This window comes from Phyllobates terribilis, unplaced genomic scaffold (genome assembly GCF_046119375.1).
Source record: "Phyllobates terribilis strain yellow unplaced genomic scaffold, ASM4611937v1 Scaffold_1__5_contigs__length_1240528914, whole genome shotgun sequence".
NCBI lineage: Eukaryota > Metazoa > Chordata > Amphibia > Anura > Dendrobatidae > Phyllobates > Phyllobates terribilis.
Window position 1 is genome coordinate 1127774579 of NW_027362761.1, and position 27851 is coordinate 1127802429.

A 27851-nucleotide genomic window follows, 5' to 3' on the forward strand; every position below is an offset into this window, starting at 1 on the left:
GTTGCAAATTTGGAAAAACTTGAGCAATAAGTGCGTCTTCCGAATCCACAACATGACAAAATTGGTTAGTGAATAGAACCATACCTTCTTCGTCAGTTTCGATTCGACCTTCACCGATCTCGAGCAGTTTCTCAGCGTACGCGCCCGACTCTAGATCACTGAATAGCTGGACACGCATGTTGGTGGTGAGGTGCAGCTTTTCAACTTTGGTCCATAAATATGAGGATTTCAGACATGCGTTAATTTCGTCTGCAGCAGTGCCTCGCTCGATGACAGGCAAAGTTTGCCTAAAGTCCCCAGCCAATAAAACAACCACACCACCCATTATTGTTTGTTTACTGTGTAAGTCTTGTAGACAACGATCAAGAGCTTAGATGGCGCGTTTGTGTGACATTGTGCACTCGTCACACACGATTAGTTTGCACTGTTGCAACAGGAGGCCACGGGCGCTGCTCTTGCTGATATTACACGATGGGGTTTCTTCGTTCACCAGATTAAGAGGTAATTTAAAGACTGAATGTGCCGTCCGTCCACTGCTTAGCAATGTTGCAGCAATTCCAGAGGAAGCCACAGCTAATGCAATGTTATGACCGCTACGAATTTTTGCTAAAAGTAAATTAAGCAAGAAAGTTTTTCCTGTACCACCCGGGGCATCAAGGAAAAAAAGTCCGCCTTCACCATTTTCCACTCGTCCTACTATTTTGTGATAAATCTCTCTTTGATCAGGTAGCAAACGTGGCTCAGTTTCGCAAACGTGAGCGTCTAACTGGTTGGTATCATAGCTTAGCTCTTTTATCAACTCGTTCGACAGCTCTCCTCTACGCCGCGGTGAGGGTAGACCAAAATCGGACAATTTCTTTCTAGAAATTATTAATATTTTGTCCTCGATAAGCCCCAACGCCTCATTGAAACAGAGATCATCGTTAACGTGATCCATTCTTTCAAATCTGTGCATGATATCCTCTGATAACGCAGTTTTATACTTGTGCCAGAGTTGTAGAGGATTGGATAAACCGCAAGTGCATATCAATATGGCAAACAGCTCTCTTATTTGCGCCGGGGAGCGACATAGCATGGCCTCTTCTAAGGTGGTATCCCAGTGGTTATCATCTTCCAACAACCCCATCTTCTCACACACCTGCCGAAAAGTTGCAAGTTCTTGACCTTCAAATGTTTTTAAATCCGAGAAGTTGGTTGGACCCCTTATTACATTCAGCAGCATACGCAAGCAATAACATTCAAAATTGCTAATGTGCACCGTGTAAATGCGACCTAGAGCGTCTCCTGCCTTCACACCTGGCCAGCCGTCGACAGGTGTTCCTTGTAAACGACGTTTCCATTGCTTCCGTGCCACATTCCAAGTATAGTAGCGAGGCACGTCAATGTAAAGTAATGTTTTTGCAAACGTATCACTTTGGCACAACAGGAAAAATGCAGTTAGTGTAGTTTTAGGTGGTGCTTCTAATCTCTCTCTAAAATTATTTTCCGTAAAGTAAACCCTCTCGCCATTGGGTAAATGAATCGCGAGATGAGTGATGGTTGGGTGTCTCTCGTGCAGAGGCAGACCTAAGATCCGCCACGTTGCTTCGTTACTACTAACATATCGGCCGGTTCTAAAGGTCTGCACCTCATTTCTTGGGTCAATGTTAACATTCCCTTGCTGGCAGATGTTAAAAATAGCCTGGTCGCTACCCTTATTAATATATTTACAAATATATTTTATCGCCTGTACCGTATTACAGAACTCTACATTTAAATGAGAATTAAAATTTTTTGATAAGAGTGGAGAATATGGGACCACCCAGCTATTGTCCACCAATATTTCCTGTGTTCCTCTACGGGTTTTTATAATCGTCGTGCGTCCACCATTCTCTGGTGCTCTGCGCCTGTACAAAGGATAACCTTTGTCATTGGTTTGAGTATCTTTTAAAAGCTTCCTCGGATATTTTTTGGTACATTTTCCTTCCTTCATGCATGGCGATGAAGAATTGAATGTACCACATGGCCCGTGAATCATATTCTTTGTCACTGTATCATAGAGCTTTTGATCGGTTTCTGGGTTTGGTATCTCAGCACATATGATTTCGTCAATTTGGTTCGGATGCAATTTTTCCTTTAACCGCAGCAGTAAGTGCACATGAGGCAAACCTCGCTTTTGCCACTCGATCGAGTACATGAAGCATTGCATATCACCAAATATGTTACCTTTTGTAAGTAGAGCTACCATCTTCTGTACTTTTATTCTAAATACTCGAGCTGTTAAGTAATGTCTGTCCGTTGAATTTTGACCAGCCATAAGATCTTTGGTGATTTCTGGCCAAGCGGGGTTGCAAGTCATTGTAATAAATAAATCAGGCCTCCCATAATTACGTACATATGTGAACGCATCTTGTGTGTATTCGTGTAGGTATCTCGGGCTATTTACAAATGATGACGGGAGAATCACCATCTGACCTAAGTTATTTGGATCCAAATCCGTATAATTTCTTATTGCATCTTGCAAGTGAATATAATTTTCTGCGCGCAGTTTTTTTGGATTTAAAGAAATGAACCTTAAGCGCTCACTTTCCATCTTTACATACATGTCGACCAGAAACTGATGAAGTAGGAGCCTACACTTAAGCATCAAATTAAAATCGCTGCTACGGACCATCAAGTGAAAGGCATAAAAATCTTTGCAGGACACCTTTTTGCTTGGCATTGCTTGTTTGGTAATTGGATTTATCTGAGGAATATCAATGCTGTACCCCTCTTGTCCTTTCCAAAAAATTATTGGGTACTCGAGAGCGTCATAGAATCTATGTGTATCGGGAACCCTAGTGAGCATGCCATCGCGCGGCTGCACAACGATGTCCCGAGACATAGTTTGTTCGCTACTAATTATTACAGCAGCTATTTCATTTGTAGTAGGGGCATTGAATCGTCTCTCATGTTGACCACGTGGTACACGGTCTGGGTGAATCACTACTTTGAAATGATCGTCATTGATCATTCTGTCTCTAGCTGTTTTAAATTCATGCACCAAAATGTTGTGGTCGTGAAGTACTCGTTGTAATTTTTTAACTATGTTTCTATCTACGCTTTGCACGCACTCAGTACGCCTGTTGATTTGTTCTTCTTCGTCACCTATGAAATAAACTTGTAAAATTTGTGGTTGCGAAATGGACATAGGAATTAAAGAACCGATACGGTGGTATACTTGTCCTTGTATTGTAAAGGTCGGGCAAAACCCTGGCATTGAGATAATTTGATCTGCTCCAAAAGACGTCATATGAAAGCACATGTTGTATTTTCTTATATTATTTAGAAAAAGGCAAGATTCATCAGTTTCATTAGAGAAAAGCTCTTTTAAAGGTTGAACTGGCTCGTCTATATAAGGAAGAGCAACTTTCCCGCCCAAACAACACATACCTGCTGCTTCCTCTTTCCACTTAAGAGCTCCGCAATATTTGCAATCTATGGTCATTGCTTCTATTTTTATAAGCTTGTGAGTTTCATAATCAAGAGTCTCGTCATACTCAAATGCAGCTTTATTAAACAATATCCATATATTTCTTGTAAATGTTTGACGTCGCTGTGCTGCCCTTTCAGCAACAGTGCGTCTGCGAGATTCGGCCATTTCATAAGTTTCAGTGGCTCTTCGGGACGCCATGTAAGTCGCTTGCTGCTGACGTCGAGCTTGGGACTGTTCTGGAGTTTCAGCAGCCCGTTGAGACGCCAGATACTCCGCATGCTGTTCACGTCGGGCTTGGGACTGTTCTGGAGTTTCAGCAGCCCGTTGAGACGCCAGATACTCCATATGCTGTTCACGTCGGGCTTGGGATTGTTCTGGAGTCTCTGCAGCTCTATGTGCCGCACAACGCACCGCCTGCTCAAGCCTTCGTTGCTCGGCTTGTTGAGACGTCTCATCACGTCTAATTATTTTCATAGCTCGGGCTTTATTAGAGATTTGCGAAATGTTAGACTTACGCTTTCGCGGCATTTTTATAAGTACTAATTACAAAATAGGTACTTAGTAAAGTTGAAACAAAATACTAAAACAATCTAATTAGTTATATTACGATCGCTGTACAGACGATATCAGTTGTATATGACTGGTCTATGAGGAGCAGCTGTGGCGCGGTTACCCATAGCAACCATTCCCAGTGCTCTGTGGGAGCTGAGAGCAGCCTGCTGGTGCTGTGGGTGACATGCTGCGCTGCACACACACAGGTCTGTGCTGCACACAGGAGGGGAGGACGCCATTTGAGTAGCGCTGCTGCCGGTGCTGTCAGGCTGCAGTGTGTGCATCCTCCATGGAGCCGCGCTCAGGTTACTGCCCCTCCCCGTGTGTGAGTCACTTCCCCTCCGCCCAGGTGAGGCGCTCGGAACTTTCCCGGCTGCAGCAGCTGGCGCAGGTGAGCGCATGTTTTATTATACGGTGTTATGTGGAGGGACAATGGCGGCGGGGACCCCCTGTGTGAGGACAATGACGGCCCGGTGCCCCCGGGCAACCTGCAGGAGGAAGCCTCACACTCCCCCCGGGCTGTGGGCGCGGGGAGGCCGTGCTGGGACGTGTAGTTCCCTAGTAACCTGTTCCTGACATATGGGCTGTTTTCTGGGCTATTTTTTTTTTTTTTTTTTTTAAGTCTGAGAAAATGTCATAAATTATCCTTCTCCCTTCAGCTGTTTCCAGAGTGTAATGTATCAGGGTGAGCTCATGACTGACAGCTGCCAAAGTTTCTAGGAAATGTCAGTCCCTGGGGGTCGTGTGTGAACCCCCTGTGCCACACTTGTACCTGGCCACGGTATATGATCACCCCTGTATTCTGACTGTGGACAGGCGGCAACTGTGACCTCACTATACAATGATCAACTATGGGTAAATTATTGTATTATCAATCTCTTCTGACTGCTGTAAATCAGCCATTTAAATATCACCTGTGTATGTGTGTATATAAAAGTTTGATAAATATACTAAAAAGTTTGATAAATATACTAAAATGTGCATTGTAAAATAGTATCTAATTTAATTAAATTTATGGTTCACAATTTTGGTCATAGTGGCTTCCACATAAAAGGTAGATATATGCTGTCGCAGACTTTTATTTAGAACTATTCAACACAAACAATTCTACGGTACATCATCTTTGTGTAACTCCAACGGTTTAGGCAGCGTACGCCAAGATAGCTCTCAGAGGCCAGATTTTTTTTCCGACTTAATTGACATGTATCGTTATATTACGACCAAAATTACATAAAATCATTACAAATTGTAGCCTATATGTTATTCCGATGTATAATCTATATTACTGTAAAGTTTCATGCAAATCCGTCCAGTAGTTTTTTCGTGAAAGAGTAACAAACATACATACTCACAAACTTTCGCATTTATAATATTAGTAGGATTTTATTTTTTATTTTATGTCTGGTAGGGATTGCATCCTTTTTTGCTTCTCTTCCCCCTTTCTTTGTCTATTATTTTGGCATAGTTTTACACATGTTATATTGACGTATTGTTCCTTTGGTTTCATTTCTATAGAGTGTACTGATGAAGGTTTTTTTAATCGAAACGTCTGCTGTTTAACACTCTATTTGCTGGATCATTAAAATTGTTTGAAACTTCATCTCGAGTGCCGGGCTTTTGCTATATATATTACTGGCGTTGGACCCTGCCCGTGCATCGGTAGTGCAGTGATTAACTATTATATTGTACCTCCATATGCCACTGATATCGTGCACAGGCTTATGAAGGCATGCTCCACCGGCTGCCCTATCAGAGAAATCAGTTAAGAGCATGGTTTCCAGGTAAGTATAAATCTACAATAAGGTGCCATCCGAAGATATGTCATCAGTTGTGCTCAAAAGTTTACATACCCCGGCAGAATTTTTACTTTCTTGGCCTTGTTTCAGAGAATATGAATGATAACAAAAAAAACTCTCCACTCATTGTTATTGGTTGGGTGAAGCCATTTATTGTCAAACTACGGTTTTGTTTTTTTTAAATCTTAATGACACACCAAAAACATCAAAATGACCCTGATCAAAAGTTCACATATCAGGCCAAAATCAACAGGGTAACATGCACAGAATTTCACACAAACGGGTTTGAATGGCTACTAAAGGTAACATCCTCACCTGTGACCTGGTTGCTTGTAATCAGTGTGTGTGCATAAAAGCTGAGTGAGTTTCTGGGATTGAGACATATTCTTGTATCTTTCATCCAGCCATTGACATTTCTGGATTGTGAGTCATGGGGAAAGCAAAAGAATTGTCAACTGATCTTCGGGAAAAGGTAGTTGAACTGTAGAACACAGGAAAGGGATACAAAAAGATATCCAAAGGAATTGTTAATGCCAGTCAGCAGCGTTCAAACTGTGATTAACAAATGGAATATCAGGAACTCTGTAAGAACCAAACCACGGTCAGGTAGACCATCAGAAATTTTGGTCACAACTGCCAGGAAAATTGTTCGGGATGCAAAGAAAAACCCACAAATAACATCAGCTGAAATTCAGGACTCTCTGAAAACTAGGGGTGTTGCTGTTTCAAGGTGCACAATTAAGAGGCACTTGAAGAAAAATCGGCTGCATGATCGAGTCGCCAGAAGAAAGCCATTACTGCGCAAATGCCGCAAAGTATCTTGCCTACAAAATGCCAAACAGCACAGAGACAAGCCTCAAAACTTCTGGAACAAGGAAATTTGGAGTGATGAGACCAATATTGAACTTTTTGGCCACAACCATAAACGTTACATTTGGAGAGAGGTCAACAAGGCCTATGATGAAAGGAACACCATTCCTACTGTAAAGCACGGAGGTGGATCGCTGATGTTTTGGGGATGTGTGAGCTACAAAGGCACAGGAAACTTGGTAAAAGTTGAAGGAAAGATGAATGCAGCACATACTGAAGGCAAATTTGCACTCATCAGCCAGAAGCTGTGCATGGGACATACTTGGACGTTCCAACATGACAACGATCCAAAACACAAGCCCAAGTCAACCTGTCATTGGCTACAGAAGAACAAAGTGAAGGTTCTGGAGTGGCCATCTCAGGCTCCTGACCTCAATATCACTGAGCCAATCTGTGGAGATCTCAAGCGCGCAGTTCATGCTAGACAGCCCAGGAATTTACAGGAACTGGAGGCTTTTTGCCAAGAAGAATGGGCAGCTTTACCATCTGAAGAACTTTACCATCATAAAGAACCTCATCCACAACTACCACAAAAGACTTCAACCTGTCATTGTTGTTAAAGGGGGCAATACACGGTATTAAGAACTGAGGTATGTGAACTTTTGATCAGGGTCATTTGGATGTTTTTGGTTGTCATTAAGATTTAAAAAGAGAAAACACAGTAGTTTGACAATAAATGGCTTCACCCAACCAATAACCAAGAGTGGAGAAAAAGTTCTTTTGTTATCATTATTATTCTCTGAAACAAGGGCAAGAAAGCAAAAATTCTGCCGGGGTATGTAAACAGCATAACTGTATATAACCTTGATACATGACCTTTATTGGTTACCTCATCATTTTTTTTTTCAATAATTGCTTAGAGATTGAGATTCCATGGATGATTCTGCTGTAATTTTAGGGTAAATTCATGCAGAAATATAAAAAATACTTTAGGGTTTACAAAGTATAAACCAGTTTACATATATTTGATAAAAAACAAACAAAAAAAAACACACCTTACCTGTACAAGGATCGAGGTGTGCAGAACTGGCAATATGTAAGATGTAAAGATCTGTTCTTCTAATTTATTGGAAAATGTATCCTACAATAAAATTCAAGTTGGACCATATTAATTATTAGTTAATGTGAAAATTGAAATGCATTAAAAAAACAAACAGAGGATGCTCCATCTCGTACAGTACATAATAGGGAAAGTCTAACAAACTTAACTTTACCATGTGTTAAACTATAGGGTAAAAACACTTTTCATGCTGCAAATCAAAATTACAGACACTTTGTAAAGAAATCTCAGTGTCACTTTCACCACATAAAAGGGTATTGCCATAAACAAAAGTATATTTTAAAATCAACAGATCTTTAATTAAAAATAAGTTCCACAATTGGATGTGTTAAAAAATGTTCCTGTGCTGAGATAATCTTATAAATGTCCCCTGCTATGTACTGTGTAATGGCTATGTCTTACCATTGTTACAAAGTCACTGGCAAAATACTAGAGGGAGATATGTAGCACTGAGGTTGTTAGATTCAGCAATATAAGCCTAAAAAAAAAAAATGATACAGCACCTCAAGTGCTGAGAGGGGTTAATCAGCCATGTTTACTGCTAGAATGATTGAACAGTTGTAGAATGGGAGGATTACAAAGGATACATACCCAGCTTTCTAGAACAGTGTGTGGGTGGGCTTGCAGGTACAAGCTCTGGACCTGTGTTTTCATGTTAAGGAAAGCTGGACCTGGTGTTTGTTCCTGATACGGGCAGATTCCCGTAGCAACAAGGACTGTGCCATATGTAATGTTTTTGTTTTACTGTTAGGCTGGGAAGGCCATGCTTGTTTTTCTAACATTGCCCTGGTTTTATGCAGTACTTTCAATAAAAACAGTGGAAGATTTAAAGATACAGCATTCCTGTGTCTCTACGTGCAGCTGATCTACCACAGTTGGTGTTAGAAGCGTGGACAAGATCCCCAGGAAGAAAGTGTGACGGCTGTGGACAGACTGCATGTCCTGGGTGAAAGCGGCTGTAAGGATGGAACAGCGGTCAGACAAAATGGAGTACCTGGTCAAGCACCTTGTCCAAAGCTATCACCAGCAGCGGCAGCAATAGCTGGCACAACAGGAGACAAGTAAGCTGCCGATGCAACAAAACCGACAGCAGCAGCAGATTGAGTTAGACACAGGTGATTCGCGTCACAGTGGCAGCTCCAACCCCATTGTCAGCTGATGACTTCTCTGTCCGAAAGGTGGTGAGGAGAGTCTTGCAGAAGATGACCCGGGTGACGTCATAGGCCTTTTTAACAGTTTTTGAAAGGGTCACCGATCATAAATCATAGTAAGCCTTTTGTGGCTACCCTATTAAGTATGGCTCCAGAAACTCCAGCCAGAGCAATGGACAGAAGTTCTGGAGCCATACTTAATGGGGTAGCCACAAAAAGCTTACTATGATTTGGCCTTACAGGATGCCAAAGAATATGAAAAATTGAAAACAGAAGTTTTGGAGTGCTTGCGGGTAACAATGTCTGTCAGGGCACAACAGGTCCACGCTGGGCTTACCACCGTGACAAATCCCCCTCACTCCCAAATGTTTGATCTGCTGCTCCTAGTCCAAAAGTGGTTACAGCCAGAGTCCTCTACACCAACGCAGATGGTGGAGCGAGTTGTAATGGACCGCTCCGTGCACTCCTTTCCGAGCCTGATGCAGACTTGGGTTACCCAGGGAGATCCCCCAACGCTGATGACTTGGTCAGACTGGTTGAAGGGTATCAGGGGGTTGACAGGTCCTTGGGGAGGTAACCCACTTCATCCTGGAGGGCAGAGATTAAAAAAGGGGGTCGGGCGGAGGTCATGCCAGGGGCCTCGTCGAGGGATGTCATTTGCTGGAGATGTCACATCCCAGGTCATATAGCTGCCCATTGTCCCCTGACCTACACGCAAATAGACTGTAGCTTAGGATGCCGATGTTCCTTCTATGCATATCCTGCTTGCAGTATGGACTGTCCACCCGGCAAGAGGCCCAAAGCTTGTCATGTAAAAGTGAATGACCTCAAAATGACTTGTCTACTAGACTCACACTCACACCCCCTCTCCAATTGATCTGTCAATCACAGTGTAGGAAAGACAAAGTGCAACATGAAGGGAAGAGGGGAAGGGAGCCCAGACACTAGGGAAGAGGGGAGTGGAGACCTACTAGGCTGATCTAATATTACCCTGTCTCCCCTACCATCCCTATATTGGTTCAGCACCAATCGCCAAACAGGAAACCTAAGCCCTGGATCTCACTAGGGCTTAGCCCTGGATAGGGAAGGGAAGGGGGGGAATGAGCACTGGTCAGTCCCCACTAACAACTAAAGACTAGTGATGAGCGAATATGTTCGAAATCTGATCTAAAAAGTGAAGTTCAGCATGAATGTGGCACATTTGGATTAGTGTTCAGAAAAGCAAGCATTTTTTACTTAAATTCAAGAAAATTGCAATGTTCGGCGAATAAGTACGAGAACACGATTGCGGGGCAACTACAGCTTTTTTAACAGTTTGGCTAGCACATTGCTTGCATATGATGAACGGGGGAACGTGTTAGATAAGTGGAGGAGTTGGAGAGAGCTCAGAAAAGGTCAGAGCAGCGCCGTGCTTGTATATTTTTTTTTCCTGTAACTTTAAGTGAATAAAGCACGACTAGCCAGCCAGCCAGAGCGCAGGAAGCATCCACACTGTCCAAACACAAGGGCTTCTGCCATTGGCTGCTGAAATCACATGTCCTCTCTATATAAAAAGCGGCTATGTTCTCTGAGCGCCATTTTATGCATGTCACTGGTCACAAACGCTGCTGCTGGAGCCTGCTCCTGTGTACTGAGAGATATTAGCTAGATAGATGGGCGCTTGTTTGGAAGTCAGATAGTGTAGATAAGTCTTCTACTGTGTGCCTGTGAAATCGACCTTGCAGCACATTTTTTTTCTCTTGTGCAATTACTGAGATTCAGATAGAAACAGTTGTGGCTATGCCATAGAACTGTGTTGTGCACTGCTTGTATTGTGCTGTATGCACGAGTATCCCATCAATCTATTTTTTCACTTGCTTTATCACATTAGCAAGAAAGCCCTTGTAGCCCATCTTTTGATTTTGTGGGGTTGAAATTGAGCTGTATACAGACTCTGCAGAGCTTCTCAGTGCAGAGCACAGAAACCTTTTTTTTCCCCATTTGCTAATGTGATACTGCAAGCTATAGTAGCCCACTTTGTAATTTTTTTGGTGGGTGAAGTTCAGCTGTATGCACAGTAAAAAAAAATACATAATTTTTTCTGTTGCTAGGCAGAGTCCAAAAAATTGTAATTTTACTGCGACAAACGAGATACTCTGCTATAAGCCAGCTACTACTTTAGTGGCGGTGAACTTCAGCTGTATGCAGATTAAAAAAAATCTATTTTTTGCTGTTCCTAACTAGTGTTGAGCCACCCCCGTAGTGTTCGGGTTCGGTTCGGTTCGTCGAACACCGGGATGTTCGAGGAACTGTTCGTCGAACTGTTCGTCGAACACCTTAGAACACCGTCGAACACCGTTAAAACCAATGGCAGGCAAACAAAAACACATAGAAACACATAGAAAACACCTGCAAAGGTGTCCAAAAGCTGACAAACTGCTCAGAAGACACTCTCTTTAAAAAAGCCGGCCGGCAAATTCAGCAGCGGCATACACCGGTACCCGACAATTTAGACAAGAAGGAATAGAGCATCACACATAGATTAGATAGATAGAAACATGTCAGTCACACATATAAGAAGCACAGTGACAGTGTTGGTTACTGCACTTGTCATTTAGTGTAAAGGATTTATTAAAAAAAATATTAGTGTTTTCATGCACCGTCTCTTTAAAAAAGCCGGCCGGCAATTCAGCATCTGTACCCGACAATTTAGAACAGAAAGAATAGAGCTTCACACATAGATTAGATAGATAGAAACATGTCAGTCACATATATATGAAGTACAGTGATAGTGTTGGTTACTGTACTTGTCATTTAGTATTAAAATAAAGGATTTATTATTAAAAAAATTGGCGTGGGGTTCCCCTTAATTTTAGGCTCTAGCGGAGGTTAAGCAGACGGCTGGGGCAGATGTTTGAAGCCTGGGAAGGGGGTAATACCCACGGAGCTTCCCAGGCTACTAATATCAGCCCCCAGCTGAATACATAGGCTTTACTAGCTATTAAAATGGGGGACCCCCCCAAAAAAATGACGTGGGGTCCCCCTTAATTTAATAGCTAGCAAAGGCTAGGCAGACAGCTGGGGGCTGATATTAATAGCCCAGGAAGGGAGCCATGAATATTGGCCCCCTCCCAGGCTAGAAACACCAGCCGTCAGCCGCCCCAGAAATGGCGCATTCATAGGATGCGCCAATTCTGGCACTTAGCCTCGCTCTTCCACGCTGCCCTGGTGCGGTGGCAGGGGGTAATAGGGTTGGGGTTGATGTCAGCTTATAATGCCAGCTGACATCAAGCCCAGGTTAGTAATGAAGAGGCGTCTATAAGACACCCCCATTACTAACCCCATAGTCAAAGTTAAAAAAAACACAAACACCCAGAATAAAGTCCTTTAATTGAAATAAAGACACAATCCTTTATTGTTCTAAATTAAACCATACTTACCATCACGCCCATTCCAGCTGAAGCCAACGATCTCCTGCAATAAAAGAAAAATAATAAAGCAACCTCATCCTTACCTTTCCATGGTTCCCACGACAGCTTCAGCTCTGCTACATCGAGATGACAGGCTGGACCGCAGCAGAACGCTGCCATCCAGCCTGTCATCCCGCAGACACTGAGAAGCGCAGGCTTGCTTGCGCTGCTCAGCGTCTCTCTGTGACGACATCCAGATGAGCCGAGTTCATGTCCAATGAACTCGGCTCACCTCATGCACGTCACTGACAGCGTGGGAAAATTCTCACGCTGAAGCGCTGATTGCAGGAGAATTTTCCCATGCTGTCAGTGACGTGCAGGAGGTGAGCTGAGTTCATTGGACATGAGCTCACCTCATGCACATCACTGACAGCGTGGGAGAATTCTCCTGCACTCAGCACTTCAGCGTGAGAATTTTCCCACGCTGTCAGTGACGTGCATGAGGTGAGCCGAGTTCATTGGACATGACCTCAGCTCATCTGGATGCCGTCACAGCGAGACAGTGAGGAGCGCAAGCATGCCTGCGCTTCTCAGTGTCTGCGGGATGACAGACTGGATGGCAGCGTTCTGCTGCGGTCCAGCCAGTCATCTCGATGTAGCAGAGCTGAAGCTGTCATGGGAACCATGGAAAGGTAAGGATGAGGTTGGTTTATTATTTTTCTTTTATTGCAGGAGATCGTTGGCTTCAGCTGGAATGGGTGTGATGGTAAGTATGGTTTAATTTAGAACAATAAAGAATTGTGTCTTTATTTCAATTAAAGGACTTTATTCTGGGTGTTGTGTTTTTTTTAAATACTTTACTAGAAATTCATGGCGGTCATGTCTAATACTGGCGTGACCCCATGAATTTTGGGCTTGGGGCCAGCTGATAATACCAAGCTGGCCCTAACCCCTTTATCACCCAGTGAGCCACCGCACCAGGGCCCTGGATGAGTTGGGTACAGCGCCAGAAGATGGCGCTTCTATGAACGTGCCATTTTCCGGGGTGGCTGCGGACTGCAATTTGTAGCGGGGGGGGGGGGCCCAGAAAGCTTGGGCCTCCCTGCGCTGCAGATTCCAGCCCCCAGCTGCCTAGTTGTACCTGGCTGGACACAAAAATAGGGCGAAGCCCCACGTACTTTTTTTTAAATTATTTCATGAAATTCATGAAATAATTAAGAAAAAAAGGCCTTCCCTATATTGTTGTGTCCGGCCAGGTACAAATAGGCAGCTGGTGGTTGGGGGCAGCCCGTTCCTGCCTGCTGTACCTGGCTGGACACAAATATAGTGCGAAGCCCCACTTCAATTTTTTTTAATTATTTCATGAAATTCATGAAATAATTAAGAAAAAAAGGGCTTCCCTATATTGTTGTGTCCGGCCAGGTACAAATAGGCAGCTGGTGGATGGGGGCAGCCCGTTCCTGCCTGCTGTACCTGGCTGGACACAAATATAGTGCGAAGCCCCACTTCAATTTTTTTAAATTATTTCAGGAAATTCATGAAATAATTTAAAAAAAATTGACGTGGGGCTTCGCACTATATTTGTGTCCAGCCAGGTACAGCAGGCAGGAACGGGCTGCCCCCAACCACCAGCTGCCTATTTGTACCTGGCCGGACACAACAATATAGGGAAGCCCTTTTTTTCTTAATTATTTCATGAAATAATTTAAAGAAAATTGACGTGGGGCTTCGCCCTGTTTTTGTGTCCAGCCAGGTACAACTAGGCAGCTGGGGGCTGGAATCCGCAGCGCAGGGAGGCCCAAGCTTTCTGGGCCACCCCCGCTGCAAATTGCAGTCCGCAGCTACCCCGGAAAATGGCGCGTTCATAGAAGCGCCATCTTCTGGCGCTGTACCCAACTCATCCAGGGCCCTGATGCGGTGGCTCACTGGGTAATAAAGGGGTTAGGGCCAGCTTGGCATTATCAGCTGGCCCTAAGCCCGAAATTCATGGGGTCACGCCAATATTAGACATGACCACCATGAATTTCTAGTAAAGTATTTAAAAAAAACACAACACCCAGAAAAAAGTCCTTTAATTGAAATAAACACACAATTCTTTATTGTTCTAAATTAAACCATACTTACCATCACGCCCATTCCAGCTGAAGCCAACGATCTCCTGAAATAAAAGAAAAATAATAAAGCAACATCATCCTTACCTTTCCATGGTTCCCATGACAGCTTCAGCTCTGCTACATCGAGATGACAGGCTGGACCGCAGCAGAACGCTGCCATCCAGCCTGTCATCCCGCAGACACTGAGAAGCGCAGGCTTGCTTGCGCTCCACAGTGTCTCTCTGTGAGGGCATCCAGATGAGCCGAGTTAATGTCCAATGAACTCGGCTCACCTCATGCACGTCACTGACAGCGTGGGAAAATTCTCCTGCACTCAGCGCTTCAGCGTGGGAGAATTCTCACACTGAAGCGCTGAGTGCAGGAGAATTCTCCCACGCTGTCAGTGACGTGCAGGAGGTGAGCTGAGTTCATTGGACATGAGCTCACCTTATGCACGTCACTGACAGCGTGGGAGAATTCTCCTGCACTCAGCGCTTCAGCGTGGGAGAATTCTCACGCTGAAGCGCTGAGTGCAGGAGAATTCTCCCACGCTGTCAGTGACGTGCAGGAGGTGAGCTGAGTTCATTGGACATGAGCTCACCTTATGCACGTCACTGACAGCGTGGGAGAATTCTCCTGCACTCACCGCTTCAGCGTGAGAATTTTCCCACGCTGTCAGGGACGTGCATGAGGTGAGCCGAGTTCATTGGACATGAACTCGGCTCATCTGGATGTCGTCACAGAGAGACGCTGAGCAGCGCAAGCAAGCCTGCGCTTCTCAGTGTCTGCGGGATGAGAGGCTGGATGGCAGCGTTCTGCTGCGGTCCAGCCTGTCATCTCGATGTAGCAGAGCTGAAGCTGTCGTGGGAACCATGGAAAGGTAAGGATGAGGTTGCTTTATTATTTTTCTTTTATTGCAGGAGATCGTTGGCTTCAGCTGGAATGGGCGTGACGGTAAGTATGGTTTAATTTAGAACAATAAAGGATTGTGTCTTTATTTCAATTAAAGGACTTTATTCTGGGTGTTTGTGTTTTTTTTTAACTTTGACTATGGGGTTAGTAATGGGGGTGTCTTATAGACGCCTCTCCATTACTAACCTGGGCTTGATGTCAGTTGGCATTATAAGCTGACATCAACCCCAACCCTATTACCCCCTGCCACCGCACCAGGGCAGCGTGGAAGAGCGAGGCTAAGTGCCAGAATTGGCGCATCCTATGAATGCGCCATTTCTGGGGCGGCTGACCGCTGGTGTTTCTCGCCTGGGAGGGGGCCAATATTCATGGCTCCCTTCCTGGGCTATTAATATCAGCCCCCAGCTGTCTGCCTAGCCTTTGCTAGCTATTAAATTAGGGGGGACCCCACGTCATTTTTTTGGGGGGGTCCCCCATTTTAATAGCTAGTAAAGGCTATGTATTCAGCTGGGGGCTAATATTAGTAGCCTGGGAAGCTCCGTGGGTATTACCCCCTTCCCAGGCTTCAAACATCTGCCCCAGCCGTCTGCTTAACCTCCGCTAGAGCCTAAAATTAAGGGGAACCCCACGCCAATTTTTTTAATAATAAATCCTTTATTTTAATACTAAATGACAAGTACAGTAACCAACACTATCACTGTACTTCATATATATGTGACTGACATGTTTCTATCTATCTAATCTATGTGTGAAGCTCTATTCTGTCTGTTATAAATTGTCGGGTACCGCTGCTGAATTGCCGGCCGGCTTTTTTAAAGAGATGGTGCATGAAAACACTATTATTTTTTTTGATAAATCCTTTACGCTAAATGACAAGTACAGTAAGCAGCACTTTCACTGTACTTCGTATATATGTGGCTGACATGTTTATATCTATCTAATCTATGTGTGAAGCTCTATTCTTTCGGTTCTAAATTGTCGGGTACAGGTGTATGCCGCTGCTGAATTGCCGGCTTTTCATGTTTCACTGTTGGCACTGTTCCCATCGATTTGGGCAATCACTGTAATGCCACAACCACCATGGCTGTGGCATTACAGTGAGTGGCAGACAATCCCTGCATGATTGGTGCTCTAAATAGCGCCAGACATGCAGGACACGCTTTTGGTGCACGAACAGTTATCGAACATAACCTCGAACAGCCGAATTTTTTGCAAATCGTTCGGGTTCGTCGAACAACTCGAACACCGCCCAAAACAGCTCGAATTTGAGATTGGCGAACAGTTCTAGTCGAACACCGCTCATCTCTATTCCTAACGTGATACAGCAGGCTAGATCTGAGTTTGAAATAGTTTGGAGAATATCTTGTATGTTATACAGGCCTCATCCACAGTAAATAAAAATACTTTCATCTGTTATTAATGTCATACACTAGTGGACATCTCAGGGTGCCAAGGAAGGGTGATTCAATGCGACCAAGGGGGGTTGGTGATACCAGAAAAACGGTTAGTGAAGGTGCAAGAGGAAAGGAAGAGGTGATGGGCGAGCAACAGTCAAAACATAAAGAGGATAATCATCCCCTCTCTGTTTGTGTTTGGCAAGAGGGGACGGAGGAAAAAGCATCAGAATTACCCAGCCACCAACACAGCATGGGCTTGAACCTCATGGAAGAGCCTGACATATGAGTGCCTTCTTGCTGCACTATCTGCAACATGATCTCCGTATAGTTATGATTCGAAATAGTGCTGACTACTGGGTTGCCACTCTGTTACATCCACATTATAAAAGTAAATTTTGCCAGATGCATCACGCCCTGGAAAGGGACTCGCAAATGCTGGAGTATCAAAACGTGCTTTTACACAACTTTAAGAGAGGTTTTCCCTAAGACAGCAGTGAGTGAGGCACACAGTGTGCATTGCAGCTCTACACTTCCAACCTCCGGCACGTCAATTAGTCAGTGCCAGATTACTAGCAGCAGCAGTAGTGTAAGTGGCAGAAGAAATTTCTGTGAGCCCTTTCACACATTTTTTAGCTTGTGCACGAGCACAACAGAGTACATGTCTTACACATGGTGAATGACTGGAGAGGATGGTGCACTCCTGATTGGGACTCCAGCTACTGGGTTGGCTGTAGTGAAAGAGGTGTTTGTCCCCATTATACTACTTCTAATCTACTGAAATTAATGCCACTTCGGTGGTGTCAGGATCTAATTTTTGTAATGTGAACACTCCTTGATGGGTCTCCATTTGCTGGGTTGGCTGTAGTGGAAGAAGTTTTGGTCTCCATTATAATAGTTATACTGTAGTAAAAATAATTTTTTTGGTGCAGATATTGTTATCCACACAGGGATATACAATCATGATAAACCAATTTTGAGTTTTCAATAAAAAACCCATCAGCTGCCAACATCTGCTACTTCTTCCTCCTCTTCCTCTGTCACCATGCCAAGTATTGTCACGCAGGTATCCGTCCGCAGAACCTCCGGTTGTATACCTGTTTCAGTCAGGCTGTGAATGAGAGCCCGTCAGCTCTAACGGAAGCGGACATACCTGCTGTGTTTATTTCACTGAGCACACCACATGTTTCTCAATCCACTGTAGCATCTTCGCCTGCACCTCACTCAAGGTCCCGCAGTTTGGTTCATCGCCCTCTTACAGCACTGCACCCAGCCCTCGGTCCTGCAGTTGTGGTCACGTAAAAGATTGTTTCTTCCTGACGGTCTTAGACCCTAATTTTGTAAAATATGAACGCTCCTGATGGAATCTCCATCTATTGGGTTGGCTGTAGTGGAAGAGGTGTCAGTCCCCATTATATTAGTTCTACTCTAGTGAAATTATATCTTATGTACCTCTGTGACAACAATATCTGCACCAAAGAATTAAACAAAATTGGTTTTCTTTGTACCTTGGTATAAAGCAGGATTATTTAATCTTTTAATTCTTTGGTGCTGATATTGTTCTCCATACAGGGGTGCACATTAGTAGAGAGCACTAAATATGCTCAACTTAGTGGTTCAGCGGTTTCTCAAAATCTACCTAGATCTGCTTGTGAATGTACAAAGCATTTGTGACCATATCAGAAAGTCAGCTACAGCTTCCACCACCCTGGCAGTGTTTCAGCAGCATTTGCAGCTTTCAGCTTACTGACTGTTGTGCGTTGTCACAACATGTTGGAAAGAATTTGTGAGCAGCAGAGGGCAGTTAAGTACCAGCTTCAACACGCCCGTTGGAATTCAGGTCAGCCTCCGCACATAAGAGCTGTTGAGTGGGCATGGATGTCTGACATCTGTGAAGTCCTCCAAAACTTTGAGGACTTCACCAAGATGGTGAACGGCGATGACGGCATAATTGACATCACCATCCCGCTTCTCTGTCTACTGAAACGCTCACAGTTAAAGACGAGGCATTGCAGGTGGAGTAAGGAACTATACAGGGTGATACTACACAGCCCAGCCTCATCTCAACGTGGATTGGGTGATAATGAGGAAGAGGAGAACATGGACAGTCGTCCTCTTGGTGAGGACAGGGATTTCTTGTCTGTCTTGGAAGTCTTGATACCCCTCTTTCAGTCTGTGGGAAAGCTGTACGAGATTTGCTTAATGATGACCTTGAGTGGCCTAAACAGTGGCTCTGCTTATGCAAGTCAATTCTCAAAATGCATTGCAGATCAGGCCATTGCCCAACTCTGTAGTCATGAAATTCAAAGAGCAAAGAAAAATCTTTGTGTCGAAGCACCACCGAGAAGTGTGAGCTGATGTTGGACAGGCTGTCATTGCTTATGGAACAAGCTGCATTAGAGGACTTTCCTGGGAGAAATGAAAGCAGGAGTAGATATGATTTCCCTCTATGAATGTCCTTTCACTGAGCTAAAGAATATGGCTGAGGTGAAATACAACTGTCACCTACAAGCAGTGTAAGACTGAAGAACATTAAGCCCACCAGATGATTTGATTCTGAGGGACCACCTTTCTCCCACGCTCAAGAGCCCCATAGCAGCTGCAAGTTTTGCGCTATGATTTCTCCTGAAGGAGAAGTCAGGGCCCACCGGAGGATTCTCAGGTTCTCTGGTAGGCCCGTCCAACCCTGCCGAGAAGCAACCCTGGCTAAGAAAAGTGTGGGGGAAGGTTCCCGGACACTATTGCTGATTTTTTACTGTGGACAGGCTCCCACAATCTATAAGATCCCTTCATTGACTCCCAGTTGCCCAGCGTATCCACTTCAAACTACAAACACTGACGTACAAAGCCATCCATAACCTTTCTTCTCTGTACATCTCTGAACTAATCTCCCAATATATTCTCTTATGTAATCTCCAGTCCTCCCAATACCTCCTTCTCTTTTCCACATATATATTTGTTCCTCACCCAATCGCCTCCAATACTTCTACCAAATATCCCTCATCCTCTGGAATTCTGTGCCTCAACACATCCAATTAGCCATCACATTCGGATCCTTCAGACAACCTGAAAACTCATCTCTTCAAGACAGCCTACAGCCTGCCATTGCCTCGCTGCCACCGGAGAAAATGCAACTCCACAACCTACTGTCTCCTTGCCCAGGTTTGCACCGTTATCGCATACGGCCTTCCCTTGCTCCAGGTTCAGTGGAGACAGCCATTGCTCAAACTCGGCTTGGAGAACTGGCCACAACTCTTCGGCCTGAGGAAGTTCAAGACAAAACGCTGCTGGGTTAATGACGGTGGTTATTTTATAGGGACCAATAAACCTAGATCCCAGGTTCCAAGAAGGAATTTTCAGTCGTATATTCCTGGTAGACAACCACACAAAGTCACATTCATGTCCGGACTTGGCAAGCGTTTTTCTGTCAGCCATATGTTTATACCTGTCTCCCATGATCTTCAAATTACTCAGAACCCCCCGCCACACCGAGAAGTGCGATGAGCAAAATGTTCCTCGTGAGGATCTCCCGAGGCTCCTCCCCCTCTTAAAATACCAAACTGTGGATGGTAACCGTATTCACCAAACGACGGTGACCTGCCATTGGAATCTTGACGATGATTATTAATGCCAAATTCTGCTAGTGCTAAGTAGGATGCCCAATCCTCCTGATTTTTGGAGACGAAACACCTGAGGTAGGTCTCCACATTTTGATTGACACGCTCAGTCTGTCCATTCGACTGAGGATGGAAGGCAGGGGAAAAGGACAGCTGCACCCCCCGTCGAGAACAGAACGCTTTCCAGGACTTGGAAACAAACTGGGTCCCCCGATCTGACACCCCATTGGAGGCAACCCCCTGAAGCTTTATGATCTCGTTTATAAATACCTAAGCAAGAGTCTTGGCATTTGGAAGTGCCAGTAATGCGATGAAGTGAACCATTTTATTGAACCTATCTACAACCAGGAGAGTCACGTTGCTGCAACAACCACAAGAAGCCAAATGTGGTGTTGAAATGTGATGCATATCAGATGCTTCGTGTCAATGATCTCATAGAAAACCTAAGGTCAACCAGATACATCACCACCCTGGACTTAGAGAGAAGGATTTGGGAGTAACCTTTCTTTCAAAGTGCAAAGGAGGAGATTGCTGTTCCTACATCTGACGGTTGCTGCCAGTATACCAGAATTCTGTACGGGCAGCAAGGAGCCCCAGCTACCTTCCGTAGGGCCATGGACTGGATCTTAGCCCCTCACAAAAAGTATTCCACAGCTTACCTCGAAAACATGGTGATATTCAGCATGGATTAGGGAAGTCATCTGCCATCTGCAGAAGGTCCAGGCCATGCTGGATGCGCTGAGGAAATGAGGGTTTACCATAAACCCAAAGAAGTGTTCCATGGGAAAAAAAGAAGGGAAAATACTTTATACTACATCGTCAGAAGAGGTGAAGTAAAGCCGAAAGTGGATAAAGGTGGAGACAATCCAAAATTGTCGGGAACCGGTCTTCAAGAAATAGGTTTGGGCATTTCTAGGAATGGTGGGATACTATCAGCAATGTATCCCGAATTTTTGTCATGACATCTGCACCCCTGACCGACCTTCTTAAAGGCACTTAGACATCAATGGCCAAATGGTCTCTTGAAGCAAAGATGGCATTCCAAGAGTTGAAACTCAGGGGTACTGGACTTCAACTTTCATGTGGAACACAGGCCTGGGAAGCTGCATGGCAATGCATATGCTCTGTCTAGACTTCCCTTTTTGGTGACTGAAGGTGCCAAAACCCCTGGCTTTCGGCAGAGGTGGGGGAAATGTGACAAAGTCACTGGCAAAGTACTAGATCGGAGATATGTAACACTGAGGTGGTTAGCTTGAGTAATATAAACCAAGGAAAAATGATAAAGCACAATAAGTGCTGGGAGGGGTTAATCAACCATTTTTAGTGCTAGAATAATTGAACAGTAGAGTGGGAAGAGTCGAGAGGATCAATACCCATCTTTCTAGAGCAGTGTGTGGGGGGGGGGGCCTGGAAGTGCAAGCTCTGGAGCGGTGTTTTCATGTTAAGGAAAGCTGGACCTTGTGTTGCTTGTTCCTGACATGGGCGGATTCCCGTAGCAGCAAGGAGTGTGCCATATGTAATGTTTGTTTTCCTGTGAGGCCGGGAAGGCCGTGCTTGTTTTTCTAATATTGCCCTGATTTTATGCAGTACTTTCATAAAAACAGTGGAAGATTTAAAGAGACAGTGTTCCTGTCTCTACCTCTACATGCAGCTGAGAGATGATCTACCACAGCTCCTGGACAGTGGAGGAAGCAAAAGCGCATACAGATAGCACAGCATGGGATCACAGCTGACTCTTTTTGTGACTAACATTTCACTGCCTGTTTTAAACATTTGACCTCAAAGTAGGAATCAGCTATGATCCCGTGCTGTACAGTCTTTTGCCTAATCCCCTGCCCAGTAGCTGTGGTATAATAGATTTGTTCCTGCACGATCAGACACAGACATTACACAGTGGCACATTTATAAGATTATCTCAGGACAGGGACATTTTTTGTAAACACATTCAATTGTGGAAATGATTATTCCAATATCTATTGATTAAATATACTTTTGTTCATGGTACAACCCCTTTAACAGTCATTTTTCACCATCAAGTCTTCTGCACTGATTTAATCTTAAAGACTGCTCAGATCTTTATTTGGCTGTGCTTCACTAAGGGATCACACTACTGCTACCTATAGTATTTGGAAAAGATGGAAGGAGAAGCTAGAAATGAAATATATTATATTATATATTTCATTTTTTTTTTTTTTTTAATCACACACACGAACTGTTGTATGCATCACATAGGATACATTGAGACTGCTGTATATAAACACGTGGTCAAAATTGATGGTACCCCCCCGTTTAATGAAGAAAGAAAAACCCACAATGGTCAGAGAAATAACTTGAATCTGACAAAAGTAATACATTAAAAAATCTATGAAAATGAGCAAATGAAAGTCAGACATTGCTTTTTCAACCCTGCTTCCACAGAATTTAAAAAAAAAAAAACCTCATGAAATAGGCCTGGACAGAAATGATTGTACCCCTGAAAATAATGTGACAAAAGGGACATGTTAAATCCAGTTGTGTCCTCAATCTTGTAATCAGTCAGTGGGCCTGTATATAGGGATACAGATACTCACTGTGCTATTTGGTGACATGTAGTGATGGGCAAGCACTAAAATGCTCGGGTACTCATTGCTCGGGTCGAGCAAATTGGAATACTCGGGTGCTCGACCCAAGCAACGAGCCCAATTTAAGTCTATGGGAAACTTGAGCATTTTTCAGGTGGCTCCCCCCCGGCGGTCTGCAGAGGGCTTAAAAATTGCCCAAATCGATGGTAACAGTGCTCAAATGACATGGGAACAGCATGGGGAAGACCCCTGGACGCATTTCTGACTCCCAGGACACTGCTGTCAACAACGTTGTCAGAGGTATTACGCCACTTTTATGGACTCACAATAAAACATACAACAATGAAACTAAAATAGATTTTCCTGGGAAATATGTTAAGGAACATCCTTTCCAGGGTAATGACTTGTATGTAAGGCAAAATAAATAACCAAAAACAAAAATACTCCTCCACACCTTGGGCTGTTCACACGTAGCGTTTTTGATGTGTTTTTGCACTTTTGGATTGCTTTCAACCATGACAAATGCATTCACCGGTAGATGCCATTTTAACATTTTACAACCTAATCTGGCCATGTGGTGTGTGACACATGATCAGACACATCCTGTTTCATTTATGAAGGAGGGACTCTGAAAGTCACAGCCTATTTTTATAGGGCCAGACGGCCTTTACTAGTCTTAGAGAGCCATCAGCTGGCTATGCCTTGTTCCCATTACCAAAGAGTGGGTCTCCTATACTGTTATTGCGTATGCAGGGCTGCCCAAAATTTGGACGCACCCCAATACCCCTTTGAAAAGACTTAGAGGAGAGCCTCCTGAAAACAATGTTCCTATTATTAGGAAGTGGGTCTCCCATACTGTTGGCATATGCAGTGAATGCAAGGGCTGCCAAAAATTGGGAGGCACTCCAATGCACCTTGGAAAAGACGTGGAATAGGGCATCATAAACACCCTTTAAAAAAAATTATGTGGGTGTTGCATCACGGGCCATGATCACCCTGGTGATATGGTGGTGGAGGACGAGGATGAGGAGAAGGAGGACTACAAGAGAAAATAGCCAAAATCAGGAAGCGTATACCCATGTGTGGGTGTGAAAAGGTGCATGGGAATACACCTCCCAAGAAAAGACACTGGATTTGAGTATGTTACGCTGCCATCATTCGGTGGGGTTGACAAGTCTGGCCCAATCCAGCTCTTGTTCATTTTTATAATAGTCAGCATGTCAGCATTTTCAGTTGACAGGCGGATGCGCTTATCAGTTATAATTCCACCAGCGGCACTAAAAACCCGCTCTGATAAAACGCTAGCGGCAGGGCAGGCTAGGACCTCCAAGGCGTAGAGAGCCAGTTTATTCCACGTATCCAGCTTGGATACCCAATAATTATAAGGCATAGATGAATCACGGAGGACGTTGGTACGGTTGGCAAGGTACTCCCTCAGCATCTTCCCAAACTTTGCACTCCTTGTGAGAGTACCCCGCACCTCAGGGTCTGTGCGATGGAAGAGGCTGAGAAAACTCTCCCAGAACTTTGACATTGTTTGCCTGCCTCTGCTGGATTGGAGAGTTGTGTCTCTCACCTGTACTCCTTGTCGTGACGCCAGTAGCCGAGGTCACGTGATGCCTGTGAGCAGCCAGTGCCAACACAAGGTATTTACAAATATACTTATGCCCACATGCTGAATACATTGGGCAATTTAAAAAAAGTACCAGACAACTTCTTTAAAGGTAAAGGTTATAAGAACATCTCCAAGCAACTTTATTTTCCTGTGACTACAGTTGCACATATTCAGAAATTTAAGATCCATGGGATTGTAGCCAACCTCCCTGGACGTGGCTGCAGGAGGAAAATTTATGACAAATCAAAGAGATGGATAATAGGAATGGTAACAAAAGAACCCAGGATAACTTCTAAAGAGATTAAAGGTGAACTTCAAGTTCAAGGAACATCAGTGTCAGATTGCACCATCCGTCGTTGTTTGATCCAAAGTGGACTTCATGGGAGACGACCAAGGAGAACACCGTTGTTGGAAAAAAAAAAGCATAAAAAAAGCCAGACTGGTATTTGCCAAGCTACATGTTGACAAGCCACAAAGCTTCTGGAATAATGTCCTATGGACAGATGAGACAAAAATGGAAGTTTTTGGCAAGGCACATCAGCTCTATGTTCACAGACGGAAAAATGAAGCATATCAAGAAAAGAACACTGTCCCTACTGTGAAACATGGAGGAGGCTGTTATATTCTGGGGCTGCTTTGCTGCCTCTGGCACAGGGGGTTTTGAATCTGTGAAGGGTACAATGAAATCTCAAGACCATCAAGGGATTCTAGAGAGTAATGTGCTGGCCAGTGTCAGAAAGCTTGGTCACAGTCGGAGGTCATTGGTCTTGCAACAGGATAATGACCCAAAACACACAGCTAAAAACACCCAAGAATGGCTAAGAGGAAAACATTGGACTATTCTGAAGTGGCCTTCTATGAGCCCTGACCTAAATCCTATTGAGCATCTTTGGAAAGAGCTGAAACATGCCATCTGGAAAAGGCAACCATCAAACACAAGACCACTGGAGCAGTTTGCTCATGATGAGTGAGCCAAAATACCCATCGAGAGGTGCAGAAGTCTCATTGATAGTTACAGGAATCGTTTGATTGCAGTGATTGCCTCAAAAGGTTGTTATACAAAATATTATTAATTACATGTGAAAAAGGGGGTATACATAGCAAAAACATTTACATAATGTTAACAAAACGAGTCAGCGACCGGTACAGGGGGAGAGAGGACCGTACCCGTGAGGGCTCACAATCTACAAGGGATGGCTGAGGATACAGTAGGTGGGGGTAGAGATGGTCATGGAGCAATGTGGTGGAGTGGTGGTTACTGCAGGTTGTAGGCTTGTCGGAAGAGGTATGTTTTCAGGCTTCTTTTGAAGGCTTCCACGGTAGGAGAGAGAGTCTGATGTGTTGGGGCAGAGAGTTCCAGAGTAGGGGGGATGCGTGTGAGAAATCTTGTATGCGATTGTGGGAAGAGGAGATAAGAGGAAAGTAGAGCAGGAGATCTTGTGAGAATCGGAGGTTGCGTGCAGGAAAGTACTGGGAGACTAGATCATAGATGAATGGGGGAGACAGGTTGTGGATGGCTTTGTATGCCAAGGTTAGGGTTTTGAACTGGATTCTCTGGGCAACGGGGAACCAATGAAGGGATTGACAGGGGAGAGGCTGGGGAATAGCGGGGGGACAGGTGGATTAGTCGAGCAGCAGAGTTTAGGATAGATTGGAGCGGTGCCAGAGTGTTGGAAGGGAGGCCACAGAGCAGGAGGTTGCAGTAGTCAAGGCGTGAGATGATGAGGGCATGCACTAGTGTTTTTGCAGAGTCTTTGCTGAGGAATGTGCGGATGCGGGAGATGTTTTTGAGTTGGAGTCGGCAGGAAGTGAGAAGGGCTTGGATATGTGGTTTGAAGGAGAGATCAGAGTCCAGGGTTACCCTAAGGCAGCGAGCTTGTGGGACTGGGGAGAGTGAACAGCCATTGATGTTGATGGATAGGTTAGATGGGGGGGTGGGTATGAATGAGAAGGTGCAATGGAGGGAGGGAGAGAGGGAGAGGAGGACAGTTCAAGGTGGACATGTTGTTCTAGTAGTTTTGAGGCATAGGGAATAAGTGTTATGGGGCGGTAGCTAGTCAGAGAGGATTGGTCAAGGGAGGGCTTTTTGAGGATGGGTGTGATTGAGGCGTGTTTGAAAACATGAGGGGAAGACATCGGTTATTAGTGACAGGTTGAAGAGGTGGGTTAGGGCTGGGATGAAGACTGTGGTAAGGTTAGGGATGAGGTGGGACGGGATTGGGTTAAGTTCGCAGGAGGTGAGGTGTGATTTGGAGAGTAAAGAGGAAACTTGATCATCCATAATGGTGGAGAAGCTGGTTTTGGAGGAGGAAGGTTGAGTAGATATGAGGAGGGGCTGTGGGGAATTTAGGCAAAAGCTTTGTCTGATGGTGTCAATCTTCTGCTTGAAGAATAAGGCAAAGTCTTTGGCTGAGATGAGAGGAGAGGGAGGAGGCGCTGGGGGACGGAGGAGAGAATTGAAAGTGTTGAATAGCTGTTTAGGGCTGTGAGACAGGGAGGATATGAGAGATGAGAACTAGGTTTGTTCAGCTGCAGTGAGTGTGGACTTGAAAATAGTGAGAGATTGTTTGAATGCGATGAAGTGCTCGATGGAGTGGGACCTTTTCCATTTCTGCTCCGCAACCCTGGAGGACCATTGCAGTTCTTTAGTAAGTTTGGTGTGCCAGGGTTTCCTGTTGATTGTGCGAGCTTTGGTATGTGTGAGAGGTGCGATGGAGTCGAGAGCTGCCGCTATTGTGGTGTTATATAAAGCAGCAGCAACATCTGCATCGTGTAAAGAATTTATGTCTGTAAGAGGGATTCAGAGAGTGGAGTGTAGGTCAAGGTGTCTGAGGTTTCTGTGAGGGTGTACAAGTTTGTGGAATGGGGATTGTGGACCTGGAGAGGAGAGGGTAGAGAATGTGAGTAGGTTGTGGTCAGAGAGGGAGAGAAGAGTTAAGAGGGGTTAGATAGGGAACAAAGGTGGGTTTAGATGAGGTCCAGCGTGTGGCCATCTTTATGAGTGGCTGCGGAAGACCATTGAGCAAGGCCAAAGGAGGAAGTGAGGGATAGAAGCTTAGAGACAGATGAGTGGGAAGTGTCAATGGGGATGTTCAAGTCGCCCGTGATGATAGTGGGGGGGATGTCAACGTAAAGGAAGTGAAGCAGCCAGGTGGTAAAGTGGTCAAAGAAAGTGGTGGCTAGCCCTGGGGGGGGGAGTAAATGCACACACAGTGCACCTCAAAAGAGGGGAGTGTAACGGAGGATAGCAGTGGGATTTGGGTGAAGGCGCAGGTATCTGACAGGAGAAAACCTTCACCTCCCCCAGGTTTGCCGTTGGGGCGGGGGGGGGTGGGAAAGGTGGAGTCTGCCATAAGAAAGTGCGGCTGGGGAGGCTGTGTCAGAGGG

At 44.7% G+C, this 27851-nt stretch overlaps 1 protein-coding gene across 2 annotated transcripts in view; it reads right to left on the reverse strand.

The window, feature by feature from the left end:
• The window catches only part of LOC141161755 (uncharacterized), a 1209981-nt gene that overhangs the window by 372787 nt on the left and 809343 nt on the right, over positions 1–27851 (reverse strand). For both annotated transcript variants that reach the window (XM_073647047.1, XM_073647037.1), the window contains one exon: positions 7673–7753. In XM_073647047.1, the coding sequence (XP_073503148.1) occupies positions 7673–7753 (81 nt within the window). The remainder of the gene's footprint in view (positions 1–7672; positions 7754–27851) is intronic.